The sequence below is a fragment of the Arvicanthis niloticus genome, chromosome X, assembly GCF_011762505.2.
Source record: "Arvicanthis niloticus isolate mArvNil1 chromosome X, mArvNil1.pat.X, whole genome shotgun sequence".
Lineage (NCBI taxonomy): Eukaryota > Metazoa > Chordata > Mammalia > Rodentia > Muridae > Arvicanthis > Arvicanthis niloticus.
This window is the reverse complement of record NC_047679.1, coordinates 15,584,446-15,606,904: the sequence shown is the minus strand read 5'-3', so window position 1 is coordinate 15,606,904 and position 22,459 is coordinate 15,584,446. Positions and strand designations below refer to the sequence as shown.

The window sequence follows — 22,459 nt, the reverse complement described above, 5'->3', positions numbered from 1 at the left end:
GGGCCAGTCTTATGGAGATATTTTCTCAGGTTTAGTTCCCTTTTCTCCAGCTTGTCTCAATTTGACTAGAATATCAACTCATATCCATGTTTTAAGCTTGGTGCTATGTGTACCTTTCCCATCTGAAACCTTAAGCCTATCTTCAAGGTAAAGAATGGTCATCTGTTATTAAAAATACTTGATTCTCTATTTGTACCTTTTCTTTTTCAAGAATTCTGTTTTTGAAGATTAGTTTCTACATTTTCCGGTTTTGTTCTCATTTACAATTTCTTTTCTTTTTGGATTTTTATTCCAAATACGCTTCCTCCCATGATCTTCTAGCCCTATCAATTTGGTTATTGCTGCTGTCCTTAGTGAATGGTTTATTTTGACTCATTATTTGATGGGTTACATTCCACTGGGGCCCGGAAGTCATGGAGGGGAACGCGTGATGCAGCTGGTCACTGGCAACTGTGGTTAGAGAGTGGAGACAGATGAATGTCAGTGCTCGGCCACCTTCTGTCTTTTCTCCTTCTCATTCAGTCCATGGGATGATGCTTCTACCCGTGTTTCAACCTCTCTGGAGACACCCCTAGAGACACACCCAAAGGTGTGTTTCACAGTTGTCCCCTAAGCAGGACTTTGGGCATGGTGAGGAGAGGTAGTAACAAACACACATTTAGGTCACTCAAGAGAATTTCATTAAGAATTTATGGAGTTTACACTGAGACAATTCTCCGAGTATTGTGCCTAGCTACTTCCTCTTGACACGTGATGGTCTTCGCCATCTGCAGCTCTATCTTGTGCTGGATCTAGACAGACATGGCATCTGAGGCTTCTAAATTTCCTAGTTGGCCCGGCCTTCTGATTAAAGCATTAGTAGACATTGGGTAGGGGGTGATAGCAATTCTCTCTCTTTTTTTTTTTTTTGCAGAAAACAAAAAACCAGGTAAAGGTTCCAAAGGCTGTAAGAAGGTAAGTAGGCCTTTTCTACCACTCTATATGGCTGTGGGAGAGTTACCTGAATATCTGAAGTTTTTGTGGAAGCCATATGCTGCTTTGTGCTTGGTTTGCTTGTAAGCGATTATTGCTATCCCTATGTACTTATGTAGTGGTGGGCATTGAGCCATACTGGGCCTTGAGCATACTGGGCAAGTGTTCTACCACTGAGCCACACATCCTTAGCCCAAAATTTGTATTTGACCAGTTCTTAGAGCTTGTTGTTCTGGGTTCCAAGAACTCATTTTGGGAGCTGTTTGTCAAGAAAGATTTCTCTTTGGCCTTGGGAAACCTTCCTGGCTGCCCCTGTCCCTCCCACTTTCCTCTCAGTTCCTGCCTGGTTAGTAGAGAAGGGCCTCAGCCTAGCCAGACAGCAGATTTCAACCCTCATCCAGATTATCTTCCCTGCTCCTCTGGTGGGAGGCGGTTTCCATGGATTCATTAACTGTGATTAATTTTTCTTTTCTTGCTTGGCAACCAGCCCGCAAGGCAAAATGGGAAGAAAGTAACCTCCAGATCATCATCTGCTCCCCAGATTGTTCATGGCAATGACCATGCCAGTCGCGAGGCTGAACTAAAGAAGAAAAGGGTGAGCCTTTTGTCTATGGGGAGTGATGGCCTGGTTTGAATCTCAAATCTGCATAGTATTGGGCAGAAGAGCAATTGCTCTTAGTGGTTGGGGTGGGGAGAGTGAGGCAGGTCACCCTGAGACTGGTTTTAACTTTCTCATTTGCTCACCTCGTTCTGCCCTCCCAGTTCATTGCTGTCTGTCTTATGTTCCCAATGTCCCACTGAAACCTCTGCTGCTGGCCTCTCCTCTGTACCTCCTGTGTCACATTTACTACTGCATTCCTTAGAGCACTCTCATGTTGTCTTCATCATTTCCCACTCCTCTGAGTGTCTGCATGGCTCCTTCCTCTGTGCCCTTTTCAGTCTTTTGCTGCTTTTTTTTTCTTGTTTCCTTTATTGAGGCAGGATCTTGCTTTGTTGCTCAATTGGTCTTGAATGCTTGGGTGTGTGAAATCCTTCTACCTCAAACCATGGGTAGCTGCGGCTACAGGTAGTGTGCCAGTGTGGCAGCTCCTTCTTTCTGCCCGATATGTCCTATGACCTTGTCCTTGTTTGGACTTCAGTGTCCTCTCAGAGTGCTTCTCTCTCTGCTTCGCAGGTACTCTTCTTATTTTTCATTCATTTGTCATTTTTATTTTTTAATCATTATTTTTTCAAGACTGAATTTCTTTGTATAACAGCCGTGGCTGGCATGGAACTCACTCTATAGACCAATGTGGTCTTGTGCTCATCGAGCTCTACCTGCCTCTGCTTCCTGAGAGCTGGGATTAAAGGTGTGCACCACAGTCACTCGGCACTTTTAGTAATTTTTAAAACATACTGTTTTTTTAATTTGTGGTGGAGGTGGTGGTGGGAGGGGGCAAATGCAAGCTTGAACATGCCATGGTCCATATGTAGAGGTCAGAGTACAACCTATGGCAATTGCTTCTCTCCTTCCAGTATAGATTCCAGGGATTGAACTTAGATTGTCAGGCTTGAATGGCAAGCCTTTGTACTCATGGAGCCACCTTGCTAGCCTCCGCCCCCTTTTAATTTTTAGACTCGCTTGAATGATATAGGGTTTTGCTATGTATGTTGTCTGGCCTGGTAGCCTAGAAGTCACTATGTGGTCCTGGCTGGCCTTGATCTAATGATGGCAATTCTCCTGCCTCAACCTTTCAAGTTGCTGGATTTGAGTTGTGTGCCACTACACCCTGCTCTTAATTTTTCTCTGCCACTCGCCTTCCCTTAGTCTCTACATTTTTCCTGAATATTTTTGCTCTCCTATCTGACCTTTTCCCTCTCTCCCTACTTCTTCCCTCCTATGTCCTACAGACCTACTCAGATCTAGTCACAGTATGTGCTTGTTTGTTAGGTCGAGGAGATGAGGGAGAAGCAGCAGGTTGCCCGGGAGCAAGAGAGACAGAGATACAGGACCATGGAGAGCTATTGTCAGGATGTCCTGAAACGTCAGCAGGAGTTTGAACAAAAGGTAAGAGAACAGTTGTTGTTGCTGGGATTGGAGTGGATTTGTTGTTCTGCTATAAAGGAAGAAATAGCTACATAGTAACACTTTGTCTCAAGGAAGGGAAAAAGAGAAAAAGGAGAGGAAAAAGGCCAGGAGAGGAAAGGGATGAGTGCAGAGAAGGAAAACAACTGGTAGAGAGAGGTAAGGGAAGAGGGAGGGAGGGGGCCGTTTGCAGCAGATATGCCCACAGATGTGGAGAATGTCTTTCCTGAGTTTGAGCCTAAAGATGGAATGGCAGTGGGACTAGGGAGCAGGAGAGGCATATCTAGGGGATGTGGCAGGAGGGAGCATAGGAAGGGAGGATTGAGAGACAAAGGAGTGGCTCACCCTCCTTGTGGGTGTCTTTCCCTTTCTGGCATGTGTCATCTTGCAAACACAACGTGCACTTGCAGCTCCCAGGCCCTCCATGGCTTGCAGTAAAGGATTTCTTTCCTGGTCCCATGTCCCTCATGCATTATTTTTTCATACTTTCTAATTGTTTCCCACCTAACCCCCTTGTGACCAAGCAGGCTTCTGCCTGGTGCTCACATGGAGTCAGTTCTATCTTTTCACTGTGGTGCCAGGGATTGAATTCAGATCATCAGACTTCACAGTGAGTGCCTTTAGTAGCTGAGCCGTCCGGTTGGCGCAGTCAGTGCTGCTTTCAGGTGGTCAGGGACTCGCCTGCATCCTCAAGCTTCCTATGGTTTTCAGAAGCCTTGTTCTGTTGCATCCTCCCTCCTTCCTTATCTTCGCTTCTCTTCTCCCTCCCTACTTGACCCTGTTTCCCCTAGGCTATTCTCTCTCTTCTTTTTCAGGAAGAAGTTTTGCAGGAATTAAATATGTTTCCTCAGTTGGATGATGAGGCCACAAGGAAGGCCTATTACAAGGAATTCAGGAAGGTAGGAGGATCCATTTTCCCTTTTTCTTTGTTTTGTTTTTAGATAAGATCTTATTCTTTAGCCTAGGCTAACCTAGAACTCACTAGATCCCAACCTGTCGTCGAACTCCTTGCAATCCTCCTGCTTCTTCAAGTGCTGGGATTACATGTTTGAGTTGTATAACAAGTATCCATTTCTTAAAGCCCTTTGGTGAGGACCCAGTTTATTTCCATTTCTTCTTCCTGTGTTTTTCCTGAGATGGAGACTATGACCCCATCTATTCTCAACCTTCTTCCCCTGTATTCTCTGTCCTGCAGGTGGTAGAGTACTCTGATGTGATTTTGGAAGTCCTAGATGCCAGAGACCCATTGGGCTGCCGTTGTTTCCAGATGGAGGAGACTGTCCTTCGGGCAGAAGGCAACAAGAAGCTGGTCTTGGTCTTGAATAAGATAGGTGGGTTTTGGAAGGATTGGGTAAGGGAGGGAAAGGTTAAGCTAAGGCTAGTTCACATTAGGTTCTGAGACCCAGACACTCAGTGGCATCCAGAATAGTCATTCATACTAGGAATTGTTCAAATTTCCAAAGCCAGAAATATCATCCAGACATACACAGAATATAACAAGGGTTGGGGGGGATGGAGTCGGAACTGTCTGCCTTTTAGCTCCCTTTCCTTGCAATTTTGAGCTAGTTCAATGGCTGGTCATTCTTAGAGACCTGTCCCCATAGACTAGAACTCAAAGATTGGGGCAAGCACATGGCTTGGGACTCATTGAAGGTTTAGTCTTATCATACTGTTGATACTTTCTTTGGGATATCAGACAGGTCACATCACTCACGAGAACTTGTATTTCTCAAACAGTAAAGAGGGCCATGGACATCTCAGTCTCATAGCTTTGCTGTGAGAATGAATGCAGAGCTTGGTGTATAATCCACTTGTCCCAAATCATAGCCATTCTGGATAATGGCTTTTCTTGACACTTAGTCTGGCCTAGAATGATTGGGAAAGGAAATGGGAATGAAATATTTGTGCACCTGGACATGAAATGGGGTGGCTGGGACAAAATCTTCTTCTTTTTTTTTTTTTTTTTTTTTGTTTTTCGAGACAGGGTTTCTCTGTGTAGCCCTGGCTGTCCTGGAACTCACTCTGTAGACCAGGCTGGCCTCAAACTCAGAAATCTGCCTGCCTCTGCCTCCCAAGTGCTGGGACTAAAGGCGTGCGCCACCATCGCCCGGCTACATATTTTCTTAAAGAGAATAAATTTCAGGGATGGCCAACTGGGCCTGTGGATCAGATTGTCCTTTGTAATTCCATCCTGGGGACTAGGCAGGGTCGGTTAGGGCAAGAAGAGAAATCCGTTAGTAGAAGGTGGATCTAGACATGGGTGTGTGGCTTGGGGAAAGCCATTGAAGTAACCATCTTACAAGTTGTGGCTGTTTCTTATTTTCTAAGACCTGGTTCCCAAGGAGATTGTGGAAAAGTGGCTGGAATACCTTCGCAATGAACTGCCAACTGTGGCTTTCAAGGCCAGCACCCAGCATCATCAGGTTAAAAACTTGGTAAGCTTTGAGATAGGGTGTCTAGCCTCTTTCATTGTGGTTTGGGGCCATGGTTGTAGGTGTTAAGATTCGGATTGAGCTTCCAACTTTGAGGTATTTTCTCTAGTGGGTGACTTGTTAATTTTTATTTCAACTTCTTGTGTTTTTGCCCTTCAGAAAGCATGCTTTTTTCCACCTGTGAGGATGTAATAATGCATGCTATCTATAGGAGATCTGGAAAATAGAGTTAACTACTTCTTAACTCTTCAAAGAATATCCATCCCCCACTTAAAACAAGGCATAGGAGGTTGGAGAGATGATGGCTCAGTAGTTAAGAGTTCTCTCTGTTCTTCCATAGGACCCAGGTTCAGTACCCAGCATCCACATGGTGCTCACAACCATCTGTAACTCCAGTTCCAGTTCTTTTGACGATAATAGGCATGCATGTGGCACACAGATATATATACATGCAAAATGCTCATAAACATAAAAATAATAAATCTTTTCTGTTTTATTTTATTTTTCTGAGGCAGGTGTCCTTGTGTAGCCTTGGCTGTCCTGGAACTCGCTATACCAGGCTGACCTTAAAGTTAAGGATTCTTCTCTGCATCCTGAGTGCTGGGATTAAAGATGTATGCCACAATCACAATTTTAATAAATAAATAAATCTTGAAAAATATCACACCAAAGCCAGGTTGTTGTGGCTCATGCCTTTAATCCCAGCTATCTGGAGGCTGAGTCAGGTAGATCTCTGAGTTTGAGGCTAGCAAGGTGTACAGAGCAAGTTACGGGTCAGCCAGGACTACACAGAGAAAGCTTGTCTTAAAAAACAAAGAAACACAAAACAAAACTCCAAACAAGGCATACTACCTTCCTATTGATATCAATATAGAAATACTTGTGAAACATTAAAGTATTATAGTAGCATTGGTTGTTTCTGGGGAGGTAAATTGGCTCCTGGGGCCAGGCTTTTCAGTTTTGCACTATTCTTTTTTTTGCAGTGTTGGGAATGGATCTCAGAGCATCTTGCTCTGATATTCTACCATTGAGACCCTATTTTTCAATTTTTATTATTATTTAAGTAGTATTTTTATTAATCCACTAGCATGTGTCTCCTTGGAATATGGACAGGTGTTAATGTGGGCTAAGTACTGGCTAATTGTGTGACTGGGTCATTTACTGGACTTACACTTTTGATACTTTCTTAGACACTGACAAATTATTCTTTATGATAGCCAATTAATCCTCCTCCCACTTTGGTTGATGGGTATGTGAAGAGAACCTCTTTTCCTACACTCTTGCCAATATAAGCTGTCTCACTTACAGTTTTGTGGTTCCCTGCTCCCCCACCATCAAAACTAAAAGTAGTTGGGATGGCCTTGTCCTGTGTGAAGGGTCAAGGGAGCTTTGAGCCCCTTACCTTTGAGAGGTCATCTGTGCATATGAGACACTAAGGCCCCAGGAAGGAAAATAGACTTTTCCTCATAGACCTGTGAGAGAGGGAGAAATGAAACCTGTTTTGCCTCAAGCCGGGATGTCTTTACGCCTCTGCTGTGGGAGTCAGAAGCCATGCATGTTGAGTTAGAAGCAGGGACAGAGGAAGTTGGAGACATACAGACAACAGCAACTGGAAACCAAGAAGAGCTGGGCAGGAGCAACTAAGCTTAGCAATCCCAGGGTGGTTCTGAGTATTCCACTGCAGGCTGGAAATTTGAGCTCAGATTCCACCTCCTTCCTTGATGTACATTTTTGTAATATTCCCCATTTTCAGACTCGCTGTACAGTTCCAGTGGACCAGGCCTCTGAGGCACTGTTGAGAAGCAAAGCCTGCTTTGGAGCTGAAAACCTCATGAGGGTCCTGGGGAACTACTGTCGCCTGGGGGAAGTGCGTGGCCACATTCGTGTGGGTGTTGTAGGTAAGGCTGGGTAAATTAGGCACAGGGCCCAGGCTCCTTCCTTGGGCAGTGACTTCACTGAGGGAAAGGGTTTGGAATTTTGTCAAGCTTCTTTGGGGAAGACAGGAAGAGTTCCAGAGTGGTTATGCATTTGCAATTTGGCTAGTGGGATATTGGGAAGGCATATTCTGATTCAACACTGTTAGAACCAAATACTTGGTACTAAACACTACAGGCTGTCAGAACTGTGGGAGGGAAGCGTGATCCACCTGCCTCTTCCAGACAGTGAGATCCACAAAAGGAAACAAGGCGGAGCTGTGGCTTAAGCCTGTGTCTTTCTGAAACCCAAGTACTCCAAGTAGGAGGAGATGAAAGGGAGTGGGAAAATTGAGAGGCAGGGAGAGACAGATCATCAGAAAGGGGCAGTGTCTCAGCCTGAGACACTGAAGAGAACCATACAGACTGTAACTATATACCACACTCTTTTTTGAGACAGGGTTTCTCTGTGTAGCCCTGGCTGTCCTGGAACTCACTCTGTAGACCAGGCTGGTCTCAAACTCAGAAATCCACCTGCCTCTGCCTCCCAAGTGCTGGGATTAAAGGCATGCGCCACCAATGCCCGACACACCACTCTTGAATAGGCAACAGAAGACGAGAAAGAACAAGAAGGTCAGATTGTGAAGTTGGTGGATAATGAAAAAGACAAGTTTAAGTTGAAGTCATAATGAGAATGAAGGAGATATCACCCCAAAGAAATGCTAAAAGGGACATTAAAAACTATTATGTGTCCAGGCTTGCTGACCCAGACCTGTGTGTTAGCTGCTTTAGAAGGCCAAAAGTTTGAGTTCAAGGCCAGCCTTAGAGAACTTAGTGAGACCTTGTTTCATAAAAAAGTAAAAGAGCTTGGAGTATTGCTCAGTGGTGGAGGACTTCCCTAGTATCTGTGACACCCTGGGTTCAGTTCCCAGTGTTAAAAATAACAGGAGATACATAAAGTGTGTACAGACATACGTAGAGGGGTTGGTGAAGAAGAGACACTTGGGGTATGTACTTGTGTAGATATGCATGTGCAAAAAAAGAACATACAGGAATGTAGATAGTTTGAAAGAAAGAAATAGATACAGACACAGGAACATACAACATAGGTCTACACACACGTACAGATTTTGAAGAACACATAAATGCCCATGCATGGTGTCATGTACAGGCCCCTAAGGGACACATCTGCAGGCACATACAGACTCAGGCAAAACATGTAGACCAAGTTCTGCCACACTAATACTGTCTGCTGACCCAAAGCAAATGAAACCACAGGGATACCACATGTGCCCAGATCCACTGTAACTCTCTGATACAACCTAGAATCGTGGAGAAGCAAACAGAGATGCCTGTGATAAGACAGAAATGTTTGCATAGTGAGAATTAAAGACATAGTTAGGGAGGCACACAAAGAAAAAACAAGGCCATAATGAAACACGAATGGGGACACATCTATAGACAAACTCCAGAGAGAAGGAACAGAGTGGCCATGTGATCAGAAGTGGAATGGATGGAGTGGAGAGAATCAGAAAAGATAGTGTCCAGAATGAGAAAGAACATTTTAGATAACCTCAGAAACAGCTGTGAGAGCAGTAGACTTATTGAGAGGTCCAACACAAGGGAAAAGTGCTCACATTTGAAATGAAGAGGACCTGGAGACACATAGAGATGTATAGACTTCTAAGTGCCTACCACAGATCTTCCTGGGCATACATGTAAGAGAGTAGCGCATACTGGTAAACTTCAGTACCCTTAGAGAACAGTGCGGATGATATCCAGTGAGGCAGAGACTAACAAAGACAGCCCCAGACTGAAAGTGCTGCACGGGTGCTCAGATACAAAGATTCCACAGGCGAAGACAGCTGTGCGGAGAGGGGGGCATCTGGCAAAAGTAGTCCCTTCTCCCAGGGAATTACAAGTTGGAACAGGTGGGTCTGTTTCAACACTTGCTATCCACCTTCTGTTAGGTCATGTCTGTGAGGCCTCATGTGGAGGGCCCCTCCGGGCTGGTTGTGGTGGGAGGTGACTGTACATCTAGAGAGAGGGCCATGTATGCCTAGAATGCTGATGAAATAGAACTAGAAAGACCTTTAGAGGCTTGGCCAGGGTCTGGGGCGGGAAGACCGGAGTGTACTTGGGCTCATCCATGGCCTGGTTACTGCCTCTGCCATGCCTGTTCTTAAACACTTTGTGCCCTGAGTATTCCGCTTCTACTTTGCAGGCCTTCCCAATGTGGGGAAAAGCAGTCTGATCAATAGCCTGAAGCGCAGCCGTGCCTGTAGTGTGGGGGCTGTTCCTGGTGTCACAAAGTAAGATCTGCTCACTGCTCCACTTCAGAAAGCCTTGACATTATCATCCCATCCTGGTTCACATGCCTTCAGCCCCTGCCCCATTTCCTAATTGTGGACTATCCTCTGATTCATACCCTGGGTTTAGGAATCCTACTAATATCCCTCACTTACCTGGCTCATCCCAGGTGTCTTGCTGGGTCCCTCCTAACAACTACAAATAGCTCTGTTGCTTAGATGAAGCAGCAGAGACTCAGAGAGTTAGAAACTTGTCTGAGATCCTGCAGGTAAGTCCCCAGTATAAGAGAGTAAATTTAGAATTAGCCCTGGGTCTGTAACAGCACCTCAGATTCCCCCTCCCTGGCCCTACATCTTTCTACTTCACCTCAGACTTATATACCCTCCCCTCTTTGATCTCCCTCCAACTCTCCCTCCCCCTAGACCCAATATTTGTGACTTGATATCATGTACAGCTGGGCCTTGCTTTTCTCTCTAGATTCATGCAGGAGGTCTACCTAGACAAGTTTATCAGGCTGCTGGATGCACCAGGCATTGTCCCAGGACCCAATTCAGAGGTGGGCACCATCCTGCGTAATTGCATCCATGTGCAGAAGCTGGCAGACCCTGTGACCCCAGTGGAGACCATCCTTCAGCGCTGCAACCTGGAGGAGGTATAGAGCAGGGTCCTCAGTGGATGCGTGCCCTATCCTACTACTTCACAGGTCCTTCACTCCTCCTCATGGCTTTTCTTCTTCATTTTGCTAGATTTCCAACTATTATGGCGTATCTGGATTCCAGACGACTGAGCACTTTCTGACTGCAGTGGCCCATCGCTTGGGAAAGAAGAAGAAGGGAGGTGTATATAGTCAAGAACAGGCTGCCAAAGCTGTGCTGGCTGACTGGGTGAGGTGAGGAAGGGCTTGAGTAGGAGGTGGTGGTTATTGATGCTAGTAGGACAGCCTGATTTCCTGGGTCCCAAGGTAGGAAACAGCCAAAGAACTGGTCATGCCTTGGTCAGCATTCTGTGCCTAGTGGTTATTCAGCAGTTCAACACATTGTTGAGATGCTGTTGTCTGGACTTTCTTGTCCTGCGTCCTCTTTTGGTAAGTTATTTGTTCTCAGTGACATCACCAGCAACCCCTCCTTATCTCCCAACACAGTGGGAAGATCAGCTTCTATACACCACCACCGCCTACTCATACTCTGCCCACCCATCTGAGTGCTGAGATTGTTAAGGAGATGACTGAGGTCTTTGACATAGAAGACACTGAGCACGCCAATGAAGACACCATGGAATGTAAGTGTGGATGGGTGGGGTACCTGTTTTGTCCTAATAGAGCCCAGACCCAATGTCAGAGCACACATTTGATCTCCCCTTCCCTAGGGCTACTTGGGGTTTGGTATTGAGATTTATTCATTGTCCTGCAACGGAAAAAATTCTAGTTTGGGCTGTGAGGGTATGGGTAGGGGTGGTGGTTGTGGTGAACTTTTGGGAGATTGGCTGACTAACTGGAACCCTTTTAGGTTCTTTCAAAGTGAGGCTCCAGTTCTTTTGGGTTGAAACATCCCTTTAAAAAGCTCGTGTGTGTGTGTGTGTGTGTGTGTGTGTGTGTGTGTGTGATTTTTGAGACAAGTCTCACTATGTAGTTCTTGGCTGGCCTATGACTCAGTATGTAGACCAGGCTGGCCATAAACTATCTCTGCCTCCCATCTGCTGGGATTAAAGGCTCAAAAATGGTTGTGTATGTTTACATGGGCCTGTAATTGCAGCCAAACAACTGAATCAAACAACTAAGTGGTCCTTCGCTCTATTCTCCCCCCTATTGCCCCAGGCTTGAAAAAATGATATTGAGGATCAAACTTAGGGCCTTGTGTATACTATTAAAGTTCTCCACAACTGAGCTATACTCACAGGCGTTGTAGGCATTTTAGACAGGGTTTTACTATGTATGTAGCTTTAAGTGACCTAGTGCTCACTGTACAGCCCACGCTGACTTTGGACTTTAGATAATTCTCTCCCATCAGGCTTATGAGTCTATGCCACTGTACCTGGCTGCTCTACGGTCTTCTCAGCTTTCTTAGATTTTGTTTGTTTGTTTGTTTTTAACCTCCATTGGTTAGTAAGATATCCTAGTGAAAAAAGATTCTATTTACTGGATGTGGTGAAACATACCTTTTAATCTCACTACCTGAGAGGCAGTGGCAGAGAACTCATCCCTGTGAGTTCCAAGCTAGCCAGAGCTTCATAGTGAGACCTCGTGTTAAAAAGAGTCATCTGAAAGGTACACAGACGATGGTAGCTCTCCTGTTCTGTTGTCTTAAATTCCTCAGCAGAGTAGTGAGGTGGTTATAAGTGTGGAGTACATGCATTTAAATACATTTAAATTTTGTTTCTCATTAGTTGTATGATATTGAGCAAGTCTGTTCACTTCACCCTGTCTCTGTGATACCATTTGTAAAATAAGATTAGTAGCACCTGTTCCAGAAAGGTATTGTGTAGATTTACCTAATTTGTAAATGAGGGCCAGTGGGCTAGTTCATGCTTGGGATTCACAAGGCCCTGTTTGGACCTTCAGCACTAGAAAAGAGGAAAGTGCATGCAACAGTAGAGCCTGGCGCGTAGTACATCTGTGCTCTGTGGATGCTATCTGGGGGATGTGGAGATGTGACTTCCCAAGAACTGGTGAATAGGTTTCTGCTCTTAGACACTACTATTTGTAGTCCTAGCCTATGCCTGTTGTTAGCATTCTGTCTAAACCCCACCCCCACAGTTACCTGGCAATAGCCTGGTAGGCCTGGCCCACTATAAAGGGGCTGCCTGCCCCCTCCTCTCTCTCTTGATCTCCTGCTCTTTCTCTCTTGCCTTCTTGATCTCCCTCTGTCCCATCTCCCCTTCTCCTTTCTCTCTTCCCTTCCCACTCTCTCCACATGCTCATGACCTCTCTCTGCCTCTATTACCCTCTTAACTTCCCTTCCCATGCCCTGAATATACTATACTGTCATGTGGCTGTGGCTGGTCCCTCATGGGGAAGGAATGCCTCTGGCATGGGCCCACTGAGGCATCCCCTTCCCTCATACCTTACCACACCACCCACAGAACATATCCCCTATTTCTTTATCTTTATATTTGTATAGACACATCACCCGTGGCTCCTACTTCATTCTCTACTCTGCCCAGGACTCTCTGGTTACACGTTTGGGAACAGTTGAGAAAGCACTCTTTGACCTGCAGTCCTATTTCTGTTGAAGGCTGGTCATTTCCTTCTGTGGGTGCTCTAAATCCTGGATTACAAATGAGGACAAGAAAACTTGCCTGCTTTCTAGTTTATTCCATGTGTGGCTTGAGTCAAACTAGCCTGCTTGCTGAATTTTAATTTCTGATTCTGTCAAGTGGGCAGGCAGTTGAGAGGGATTTGAAATTATGTTTTAATGCTGGTGCTTGAGCCTGGATTTTTAAGGGCAAGAGGAATGTCATCACTGTAGAGAGAAGATGAGGGTGGGAAAGAGGTTATAGGTAAAAAGTATTTGAAGGAGTTGGTCCTAGTGTGCCATCTTGAAGAGGGAGCAGGAATGAAGACATTCAGTAAAGTAGGTGGGATAAAGTTGGTAGAGGTGAGATCTGAGGGTGGTATGGCACAATGCGATAGGGATGGCTGAGGGTTGTACTAGAAGCCACTTCTAGGCAAGGGGCAAGAGGACAGAGGCCTGGTTCTAGGAAGGAATCCTTCTGGCTGTCTTTATCACATTTTAGCCAGAGTACAGGAGATGCCTTCTGCCTGTTTTTCTCTTAATCCTATGAATAAGAGTTGTGGAATTCCCGTTTCTCACATGAGCAAGCTGAAGCTTTAAGGCTAACTTCCAGCAGGCAAGTGTCCTATAATATTCATGCCTTTGTTTTGTTTTTATTTTGAGATAGGGTCTTCCTATATATAGCCCAGGCTGGTCTTGAACACATGATCCTCCTGCTTTACCCTCCTGAGTGCTGAGATTACAGGTATGCACCACCTGGATTTACTAGTCATGCTTTTAAATAATTGTTATGTAACCTCTAGGCAGAAACAACCTCACCTACCCTCACGCCTCTGGTGGCACCCTCACGTCCTTTCTGCTGAGACCTAACCAGAGGGCTACCAGCAAGGAGGAACCAGTATTCTAACAGTGGTGTTTGTGTTACAGGCTTAGCCGTGGGAGAATCCGATGAGCTGTTGGGTGACATGGACCCAAAAGAAATGGAGGTCAGGTGGCTCCATTCTCCACTGGTGAAAATAGCAGATGCTATTGAAAATAAATCTATCGTGTATAAGGTATCTCTGCACATATTCATGGCAGCTATCTCATGCACAGGGTTCTGGGAAGGAGTCAGTTTCTTCTGTGTATCTCCCTAGGGGTGTCGGTACGAGTTGCTCACATATTTCCTATAGACTTGTAGATGCTTGACCTGGTGTTTTGTGGTCAGACAGTGACATGTCTAAGGAGCTCTTTCAAGCAAGATTTCCCAGCCCTGGTTCCAGTCCATAGCACAGGCATCACCACCTTACTCACCCAGTTATTCAGTCAGCAGATGACTCTTTCCATTGACTAGTATTCAGAATCCCATACACTGTTAGTCACCAAATCCTATAGCTATTCCTTACCGTATTTCTTGAGACATGGTCAGAATTTCTCATCTCTATGATTCCTATAATCCTAGAGTATGCTTCTAGGCCTCAACTTACCCAGACATGCCCTCCATGGTTTCTTTTGTTGCTGTTTGAGACAGGTCTCATGTAGCCAAGACTGGCTTTGAACACCTGATCCTCCTGCCTCCCAACTCCTCAGTGCTGAGATTACAGGTATGCATCATCATGCCTGGCTATTCTGTGGTTCTAGTCTGAACCTGTCAGTTCCCCTGCTTAAATACCTTTCCATGGCTTGCTATGCAACACCTGCACGGCACCATGTGATTCTGTTCTGTTGTTGTTATTTTCTTTTTCAAGACAGGGTTTCTCTGTGTAACAGCTTTGATGTAGACCAGGCTGTTCTCAGATTCACAGAGATCCACCTCTCTTTTTCTCTGCAAAAGGTGTGTTCCTCCATTGCTGGGCCACTCTGAGTTTTTCCAACATCTTTTTTTTTTAGTCACCCATCTCTGCTCCTCCAAAGTTTTCATTTCAGACACATAGAGGGAGTGATTATGGGTGGGCAATAATAATATGAGAAAAGCCTGTATTTAAGTGCCTGCCCTAAACTGTACTACTTCTTAGTTGTTGGTCAGGGAACCCTTAAGCTCCATCTTGAAGGCTGAGTTCTCTGGGCTCATAACAGGGCTCAAAGAGGTGGTATTTGGAGGGAGTTGCTAGTGCAACTAGGTGACTGGAGTAGAGGTTGAAAACGATGAATCTGGAGTCTCAGCACAGGATGCATACCTTAAGTTTGATTTGACCCTTAAGGGAACAGAAAAGCATTAATGGTTGCCTGTTTTCATTTCTGGGTCAAATCTCTCTAGTTTTACGTATTGAAATAAAACATCTTAACTGGGTAACATATGCTTATTACTTAAAATTGAGAATGGACTGAAGGCTGCACAATGAAGTCTCTTATTTCTGTCCCCCACTCACTCTGTTCCCTCTTTGGAGACAGTCACTATTATCAGACTTTGGGATGTCCTTTCAGACCTATCTTGTATTTATTTACACACATTTACTCATACACACACACACGCACGCGCGCGCACACGCATGCACGCACATACGCACGCACACCAGTTTGAAATAACCATTTTTTTAAATTTGAGACAGGGTAGACCTAGCTGTTCTGGAACTTACTATGTAGACCAGGTTGGCCTCAGACTCACAGAGATATCTACCTGCCACTACCTGCTGGGATTAAAGGTGTGTGTGCTGTATGCCAGGCTGAGATAAATTTTATTGTCAGTGCTGGGGATTGAACCCAGGGTCTCTTATATACTAGGCAAGCCTTCTACTACTGAGCCACATCCAGCCCCAAGTAACTATTTTAATTAAAATAGAGGAGGCTTTTCCCATTGTTCTCTACTTAGTTCACTTACAATTTTTTTTAGTGATTACTTCAAGACCTCTTATTTTTCATGGTGACATAATATCTGGAAATATTTAACAAACATCTCTTGTTGCCATGCCAGTGAATGAGAATTGTCATTTGGAAAGAAAGGGGTTTAGGTTGGCCAGGGAGGAAACTCACCTCTAATCAGTATGTTGTAGAAGGTAAGGTGTGAACGTGTGTAGTGGCAGGGATCACACAATTCCTATCTTCATGTAGTGCTAGAAGTTTCCCATGCCTAAAAGAATCTACAAACCTGTCTATTTAAGGCTTCCTTCCAAAATAATATTTTTCACTGAGCTATAAACCCCTGGATGTAGTATATTTCTTAGAAACTGACAGTAGTCTCCCATTTTTGTGCTACAAGTTCCAGATTCTATCCAAGGCCCTCAACAGACCTCTCCATTACACAACTCCCAAGAAATACTGTACAAGTATGCTACCCTGCCTGCCTGCCTTGACAGGATCTTCATTGTGGAAATAATGTAGAGTGCACTTCCATAAACTAAGATGCCACTGTCACATATGTGACCCATTGTTGCCTGAATCATGTTTATGTGACTGTGTACTTCCTTAGGTGTGTGTATATTTATGTCAGATTGGTACATGATACATAGGAAATGCTCTGTTAATATTTGCTTTTACTACTCACATAAACCCACCACACAGATCCCTTCAGACTGCCCGATGGGTAGACAAAATGCTTTGGGTTAGGTTTAGCCTAGTTTTTTACCGAAGGTGGAAGTAAGTCTAACATTTCTTTGTTCCCAGGTTTGTCCCATATAGCTGGGCCCAAAGGAGGTGTTAAAAGTCCTACCTGAGTAAGGCCTAGAAGGGTTACTTCAACAAAGTATCATTATACTGTCAGTTGTCACTAATCAAGTAAATACTTTTTTTCTGTTGTTTTGGGGGAGGCAGTCTCTGTAGCTCAGGCTAACCTAGAACTCATCCATCTATTCCAGGCTGGCCTTATGCTTATGTCAATCCTGCCTCAGCCTCTCGACTACTAAGATTACAGGTGTAAACCATCACTGCTTCCTTTCCTCTTTCAAATTCTTGTAAAAGCCTTGTAGCCAAGGTGGTGGTGGCATACACCTTTAAGCCTTTCCAGCACGCCAGAGGCAGAGGCAGGCTTGTCTCTGTGAGTTCAAGGCCAGTCTACAGAGTGAGTTCCAGGACAATCAGGGCTGTTAAGCAGAGAAACTGTCTTGAAAAGCAACAAAAAGCCTTGCAAGCTATCCATTGGTCACCTTGTTGTACAGATGAACAAACTGAGGCGAATGGGCTCACTATGCATCAGTTAGAATATGGTGGAGCCATAATTGGCTCCAGATTCCTTCTTACCTATCCCTATATTTGGTTTCTCTGTAGGAGTGTTTAGAGATCAAGACCCTACCATTATTATTTTTCTTCCCAGATTGGAAATACCACTGGATATTGTACCAAACCAAACCGTAATCAGATGGGGTGGCCTAAACGCAATGTGGACCACCATTGCCCCCAAAATAACCATGTAATAGAGGTCACCTCTGTGGACCGCCGCCCGATGTTGCAGAGGATCCTGGAGACAGATCCACTTCAACAAGGCCAAGCTCTGGCATCCGCCTTGAAGAATAAGAAAAAATTGCAGAAGCGTTCAGGTAGGGGTACCTGACCATTCCTGTATTCTGGAAACTTGGGGCTGATTGGGGCTAGGACTAAGGACTTTTGAATTAGCATCTCCATATGTCTATCTCCATGGAAGAGTTGGAGAGATGGGGTTAGGAAACTCACGGACTGACAAGTGGTTCTCAGAGTTTTAGCTTGCATCAGTGTTACCTGAAGTGTTTGTTAAGTCAGAACTTTGGAGCCTACACTTGTAGAACCACTGACCTTGTCTGTGTATCATGGTTCCACATTTCTTGGGAGCTTCCTGTCTGTTAGGTAGAATGCATACTATCATTTGTACTCTATAAATAGGCAGTGCTTCCAAAACCCTTAAGATAAATTCTCTTAAGGCTTTTTGTCATAGGCAGCTTGCCCTTAAGCAGATATGTGGAGAAGTCATACACTCTGAGTTTTCTTTTCCACACAAATGCTTGGCACTGAGCATACAGGTTTTGTTTCATAGTTTCTCCATCTTGTATCTTAGGAATATTTCCACATCACTATACAAAAGAATTTCATCTCTTTGCATTCATTGCAGTCCTTTGCGTAGTTGACCGCTTGAGGGTTTCAGGTTACTTATAGTAATCTCCATATCTGTGGCTTCTATACTACAGATTCAATTAAGCAGAAATATAAAACATTTGGAAGAAATTACATCTCTTAGGGGCTGGAAAAATGGCTCCATTGTTAAGAGCACTTGTTGTTCTTGCAGAGGACTCAGGTTTGGTTACTAGTACCCACACATGACTCAAAAGTATCTGTAACTCGAGTTTTAGGACATCCAACTCTTCTTCTGACCTCTGCAGACACTTAGCATGTGGTTCACATACATATACATAAAAATAATTTTTTTCAAGACAGGGTCTAACTATGTAGCCTTGGCTGTCCTAGAACTCACTGTGTAGATCAAGCTGGCCTCAAATTCACAGAGATCTGCCTGCCTCTGCCTCCTGAGTGCTAGGATTAAAGGCATGTGTCACTACACCTGCCTAAATACAGTTTTAAAGTTAAATGGGTACAGGCTATGTTCCTTGTCATTATTTCTTGAATGACAATATAGCACCTGTTTCATAGTATTTGTATTATATTGGGTATGGTAAGGAATCTTGTTATGCAGGAAGTTGTATGTAAATTGTATGAAGCTACTACAGTATTTGTAGTAAAGCTATGGCTTTGTTATCTTCCATGGTTACTGAGCAGTAACAAAACAGTTTTCAGTGCATTAATAAAAGTAGGTACTCTCATGCCTCAGTATCCGTGGTTACAATAGAAAAATGTAGGTAGTGTTGGTTGACTCTGTCATCTGTTCTTTTTAGCTAGGCCATATTTTATAGCTGTCTTGTTCTGGCTCTACAGTGAGTCCTGGGAATCCAAAGGTGACTTGCCCTTAAACTCCAAGTCTTGTTAGAGAGTAGAGAGGAGACAAAACAAACAGTGGCAGTGTAGAACAATCGCCCTGAGGGCACACACACAAAAGCACTTCTAGGGAGCTTAGCCCAGCTTGGAGATAGGACTGATCAGCAGAGGGTTCCTGGAGAAATCTCAGGGAACCCAGAGGAACAAGTGGATCTTGAAGATGAGACTGTGAGTGGTAAGCATTCAAGTTCAAAGCTAGTACTAGTGTGCAGTCCTTTACTGTGAGCGATTGTTTAGGGGTGGGTTGGGGGAATGGAGCAGTGCTAAGTTCACACGGTAGAAGAGAGCTACTAGTTTAGTACTGAGAAGACACAAAAATACTTGGAATCCTTCGAGTCTGAAACCATGAGAAAGAAACTCTGCTGGGGTAATCACTTATAGGTGAATGGATCTCCCTGTGAGGTGACAAGTTTAATGGCCCATCTGTTTTGTTGAATGATTAGATGTGTAACTGAGCCAGTTGGGAGGTTGGTATGGGCCAAGTTAGTGATAAGCTAGCTGTGGCAGGCCTGTTGGCTAAGCCAGATACCCAAAGATGCCTGTATTTCTCCATTTACAGATAAAATCGCCACTAAGTTGTCTGACTCCATGATGTCTATGCTTGACCTCTCTGGCAACTCCGATGACTGTGCTGGTGACTGAGCAGCTGACCTTCCCCTCATACTGCAAGTACTGCTTCCTGTGGGATGGGAGAATTCAGATGCCTTTCCATTCTCCCTGATGTACTTACATACTAGAACACCTCCATATCATGTATCTTCTGCTATAGTGCCCTCCATTCTTATCAAAAGTCTGGAGCTGCCAAACCCCAGTACCCTCTACTTAATCCTTCCTGTCTTTGGGAATGACTTTGTGTTTGTTTTCGTGGTGCCAGGAATTGAACCTAATAGGTCCTCACACATGTTAGACAACCATTCTAGTACCAAGCTATAGTATTACCATCATCACCATCCATCATTATCATTGGGGAGTCTGCTTACTCAGCCTCCCAAGTACTGGGATTACAGGCTTTTGCCAGCATTCCCGACTCCCACTGTGTTTTACAAGGTAAATAAAATCAGTAGACTCTTGGCATGGTGGCAACATACCCTGACACTTAGGAGACTGGAGCTAGGAGGACTATATTTATGGGCCAGCCTGAACTATCTGGCAAGACCCCTTTTCAACAAAACATCCCAAAACAAAGAGTCCAGCTGGGCATATACCTTTAATCCTAGCACTCTTGAGGCAGAGGTAGGTGAATCTCATGAGTTTGAGGCCAGCCTGCTCTACTGAGGAAGTTCCAGGACAGCCAGGGCTGCATAGAGAAACCTTGCCTCAAAAAGCGAACAATAAAACAACAAAAAGAATTTGTAATTATTAAAAAAGCAAATAAGCAGAGTCTAATTGTGGACAGTGTACCTTGCACTCTAAATTCCTGTGTCCTACCCTGTGAGTTAGGCTGAAAAGGGTTAACCTCTCGGACAGGTAAATGCTCTAAAGGCTAGACTGCTGAGAAACCTGGTGATGGTGGCAGTGGCGGCCGAGGTGTGGTTCTCCCTGCATGAGTGAGCCTCTTTGTTTTTATCACCCTACAAGATCTCAGTGCCAAGGGTCTTGCCTATGTATTATCCAAATCAATAGGTAGGTCCTCATCTGGGTAGTGTAGGAGTAGAGGACAGTGGTGAGTCTTCTGTCTCTGGAAGTGTCTGGGAATAAGGTAGAGGATGAAGAGTCTAGAAGGGATATACCTATCATAGTAAGTTGGGAAGCCATTGGCTGCAGTATGTTCAGGAAATGTAGACCATACCTGGTTTCTGGACAGCTAGGCATGAGCACAAACTACTAAACTCTGAGAATCCAGTTACCGCCTTTAACCTTCAGGAGGGGGATAAGGCTCAGAAAGCTGACAGAATGTGCTCATGTCAACATGAAGTGGTACTGTGCTAGGTTTAAACCTTGAGTCTAATTCAGATCTTATGCTAGCCTTTTGGTTTGAATTATTTTGTCTTCTCAACAAAGGAGCACCACTCTGGTGTTTTCTGTTGGCATGTGTTTAAAATATATTTTCTCTATTCTGTTTTTAAAACAATGGTAGTATTTTATGAAAAATTATGCTTTGTAAATCTCTTTAAGTGATGTCTAACTTAATTCACTGATCTCAAGTTTTGATAGACAATAATGTATTAGAAATAAAAGCATCTAGATTCTTGGGAATATAATCATGTCATACTAAAATAGAACTAAAACCAGGTGGGTGGCTCATGCCAATACTCTGAGCAATCAGGATGCTGAAGCGGGAGGTGGCTGTGAAGCTGAGTCTAGCCTGGGCTGCAGAGCAAAACAAAATAATGTGGGACTCTAGATATTCTAACTTGAGTGTATCTCAAGGTGGGGGGTAGCGTGTGCATGCACACAGAGAGGGTCTTCCCCATATAACCCAGTGTGGTCCTGAACTTTTTAGCCCCCTGATTAGCTTCCCAAGTGCTGGGATTGCAGGTGTATCATGCCTAGCTATTTCTTTATTTTTAAAACAATTTCTTGGGTGTTTACTCTTCCCTTAAACAATCATTTTTATACAATAAATTTCATCCATTATGATTTTAAGTTCTGTAAGTTTGGACACCTTTTAACAGGGGTGGCCTGCCACCATAATCAAGATAGAGAATTTTTGTGACTTTGTCCCCAAACTTACTGTGTCCCCTTGTAGTATAGTCCTGCCCCCATCCTTAGATCCTAGCAGGCACAGACCTTTTTCCTGTTCCTTAGTATGAATGTTGTAAGTCACACAGGGACTTATTTTATGGCATTAAGCTTTTAGCTTTTTCCTTTTAAACCTTACATTCAAGTTAGATGCAGTTGTATAAGCTCTGATAAATGGATAAAGATGAGTAATCGTTAACATAGGACAGAAGAATTCTATTAGCCTCCCTTCACCATTCCTGGTATTTTATAGTCAAATCTTGTTCTCTCTCTGACAGTGACTGACTTGTGCTTTCACTTAATGGCTTGTCTTTTGAAAAGAGTTGTAAGTGGAATTTAATAGTATGTAACTTTTGAGAATAATGTGTTATAAATTATAGATTCGAGATCCATATCACTGGATATATCAATAGTTTTGACTTCTGTTTCATATGCTATTGTGTGGATGTCTTACTGCTTATTCAACCCCAAGTTGGATGATATTCTTTACAGTTGAGGAGGAAGTTGTGAATAAAGCTGCTATAAAACCTTGTGTGAGACTGTTTTCATTTCTTTGGCATTACTACCTAGAGTTGGATTGCTGCAATGTATGGTAAGCATATAATTAACATTCTAAGAAACTGCTAAACTTCTTTGTTCTTTTAATGTACATTAAAAAATATTACTTTGCCTGCATGTGTGTCTGTGTACCACGTGTGTTGGGAGCCGACCTAGCAGAAAGTGGCTAGGAAGCAGCTATCCACATGCTAGCCACGCCTCCAAGGCCTATGTCATATCCACGCACCTACAAGGGGTGTGGCAAAAGTGTATAAATACCCTGGATTTCCCTTCAAATAAAGAGACTTGATCAGAGACTTGATCAGAACCTCTGTCTTGTCTCCATTCCTTGCGTCTTTTCTCCTTATCCTCACTCTCTCTCTCTCTAGACCCTGACCTGAAGACCAGAGTGGCAGTTTGAAGCCAGGCAGAGCAGAGCAGGCTGCA

The 22,459-nt window shown here is 44.1% G+C and overlaps 1 protein-coding gene across 2 annotated transcripts in view; it reads left to right on the top strand.

Annotated features, from left to right (window-relative positions):
* Positions 1 to 22,007, top strand: part of Gnl3l (G protein nucleolar 3 like) — a 32,770-nt gene extending 10,763 nt beyond the window's left edge. For both annotated transcript variants that reach the window (XM_034485325.2, XM_076918558.1), the window contains 14 exons: positions 914 to 954; positions 1,460 to 1,567; positions 2,903 to 3,019; positions 3,853 to 3,936; positions 4,233 to 4,368; positions 5,366 to 5,472; positions 7,223 to 7,367; positions 9,607 to 9,694; positions 10,170 to 10,344; positions 10,439 to 10,581; positions 10,834 to 10,970; positions 13,850 to 13,977; positions 17,148 to 17,370; positions 19,353 to 22,007. In XM_034485325.2, the coding sequence (XP_034341216.1) occupies positions 914 to 954; positions 1,460 to 1,567; positions 2,903 to 3,019; positions 3,853 to 3,936; positions 4,233 to 4,368; positions 5,366 to 5,472; positions 7,223 to 7,367; positions 9,607 to 9,694; positions 10,170 to 10,344; positions 10,439 to 10,581; positions 10,834 to 10,970; positions 13,850 to 13,977; positions 17,148 to 17,370; positions 19,353 to 19,435 (1,715 nt within the window). In that variant the 3' untranslated portion in view covers positions 19,436 to 22,007. The remainder of the gene's footprint in view (positions 1 to 913; positions 955 to 1,459; positions 1,568 to 2,902; positions 3,020 to 3,852; positions 3,937 to 4,232; positions 4,369 to 5,365; positions 5,473 to 7,222; positions 7,368 to 9,606; positions 9,695 to 10,169; positions 10,345 to 10,438; positions 10,582 to 10,833; positions 10,971 to 13,849; positions 13,978 to 17,147; positions 17,371 to 19,352) is intronic.
* Positions 22,008 to 22,459: the final 452 nt, after the last annotated feature.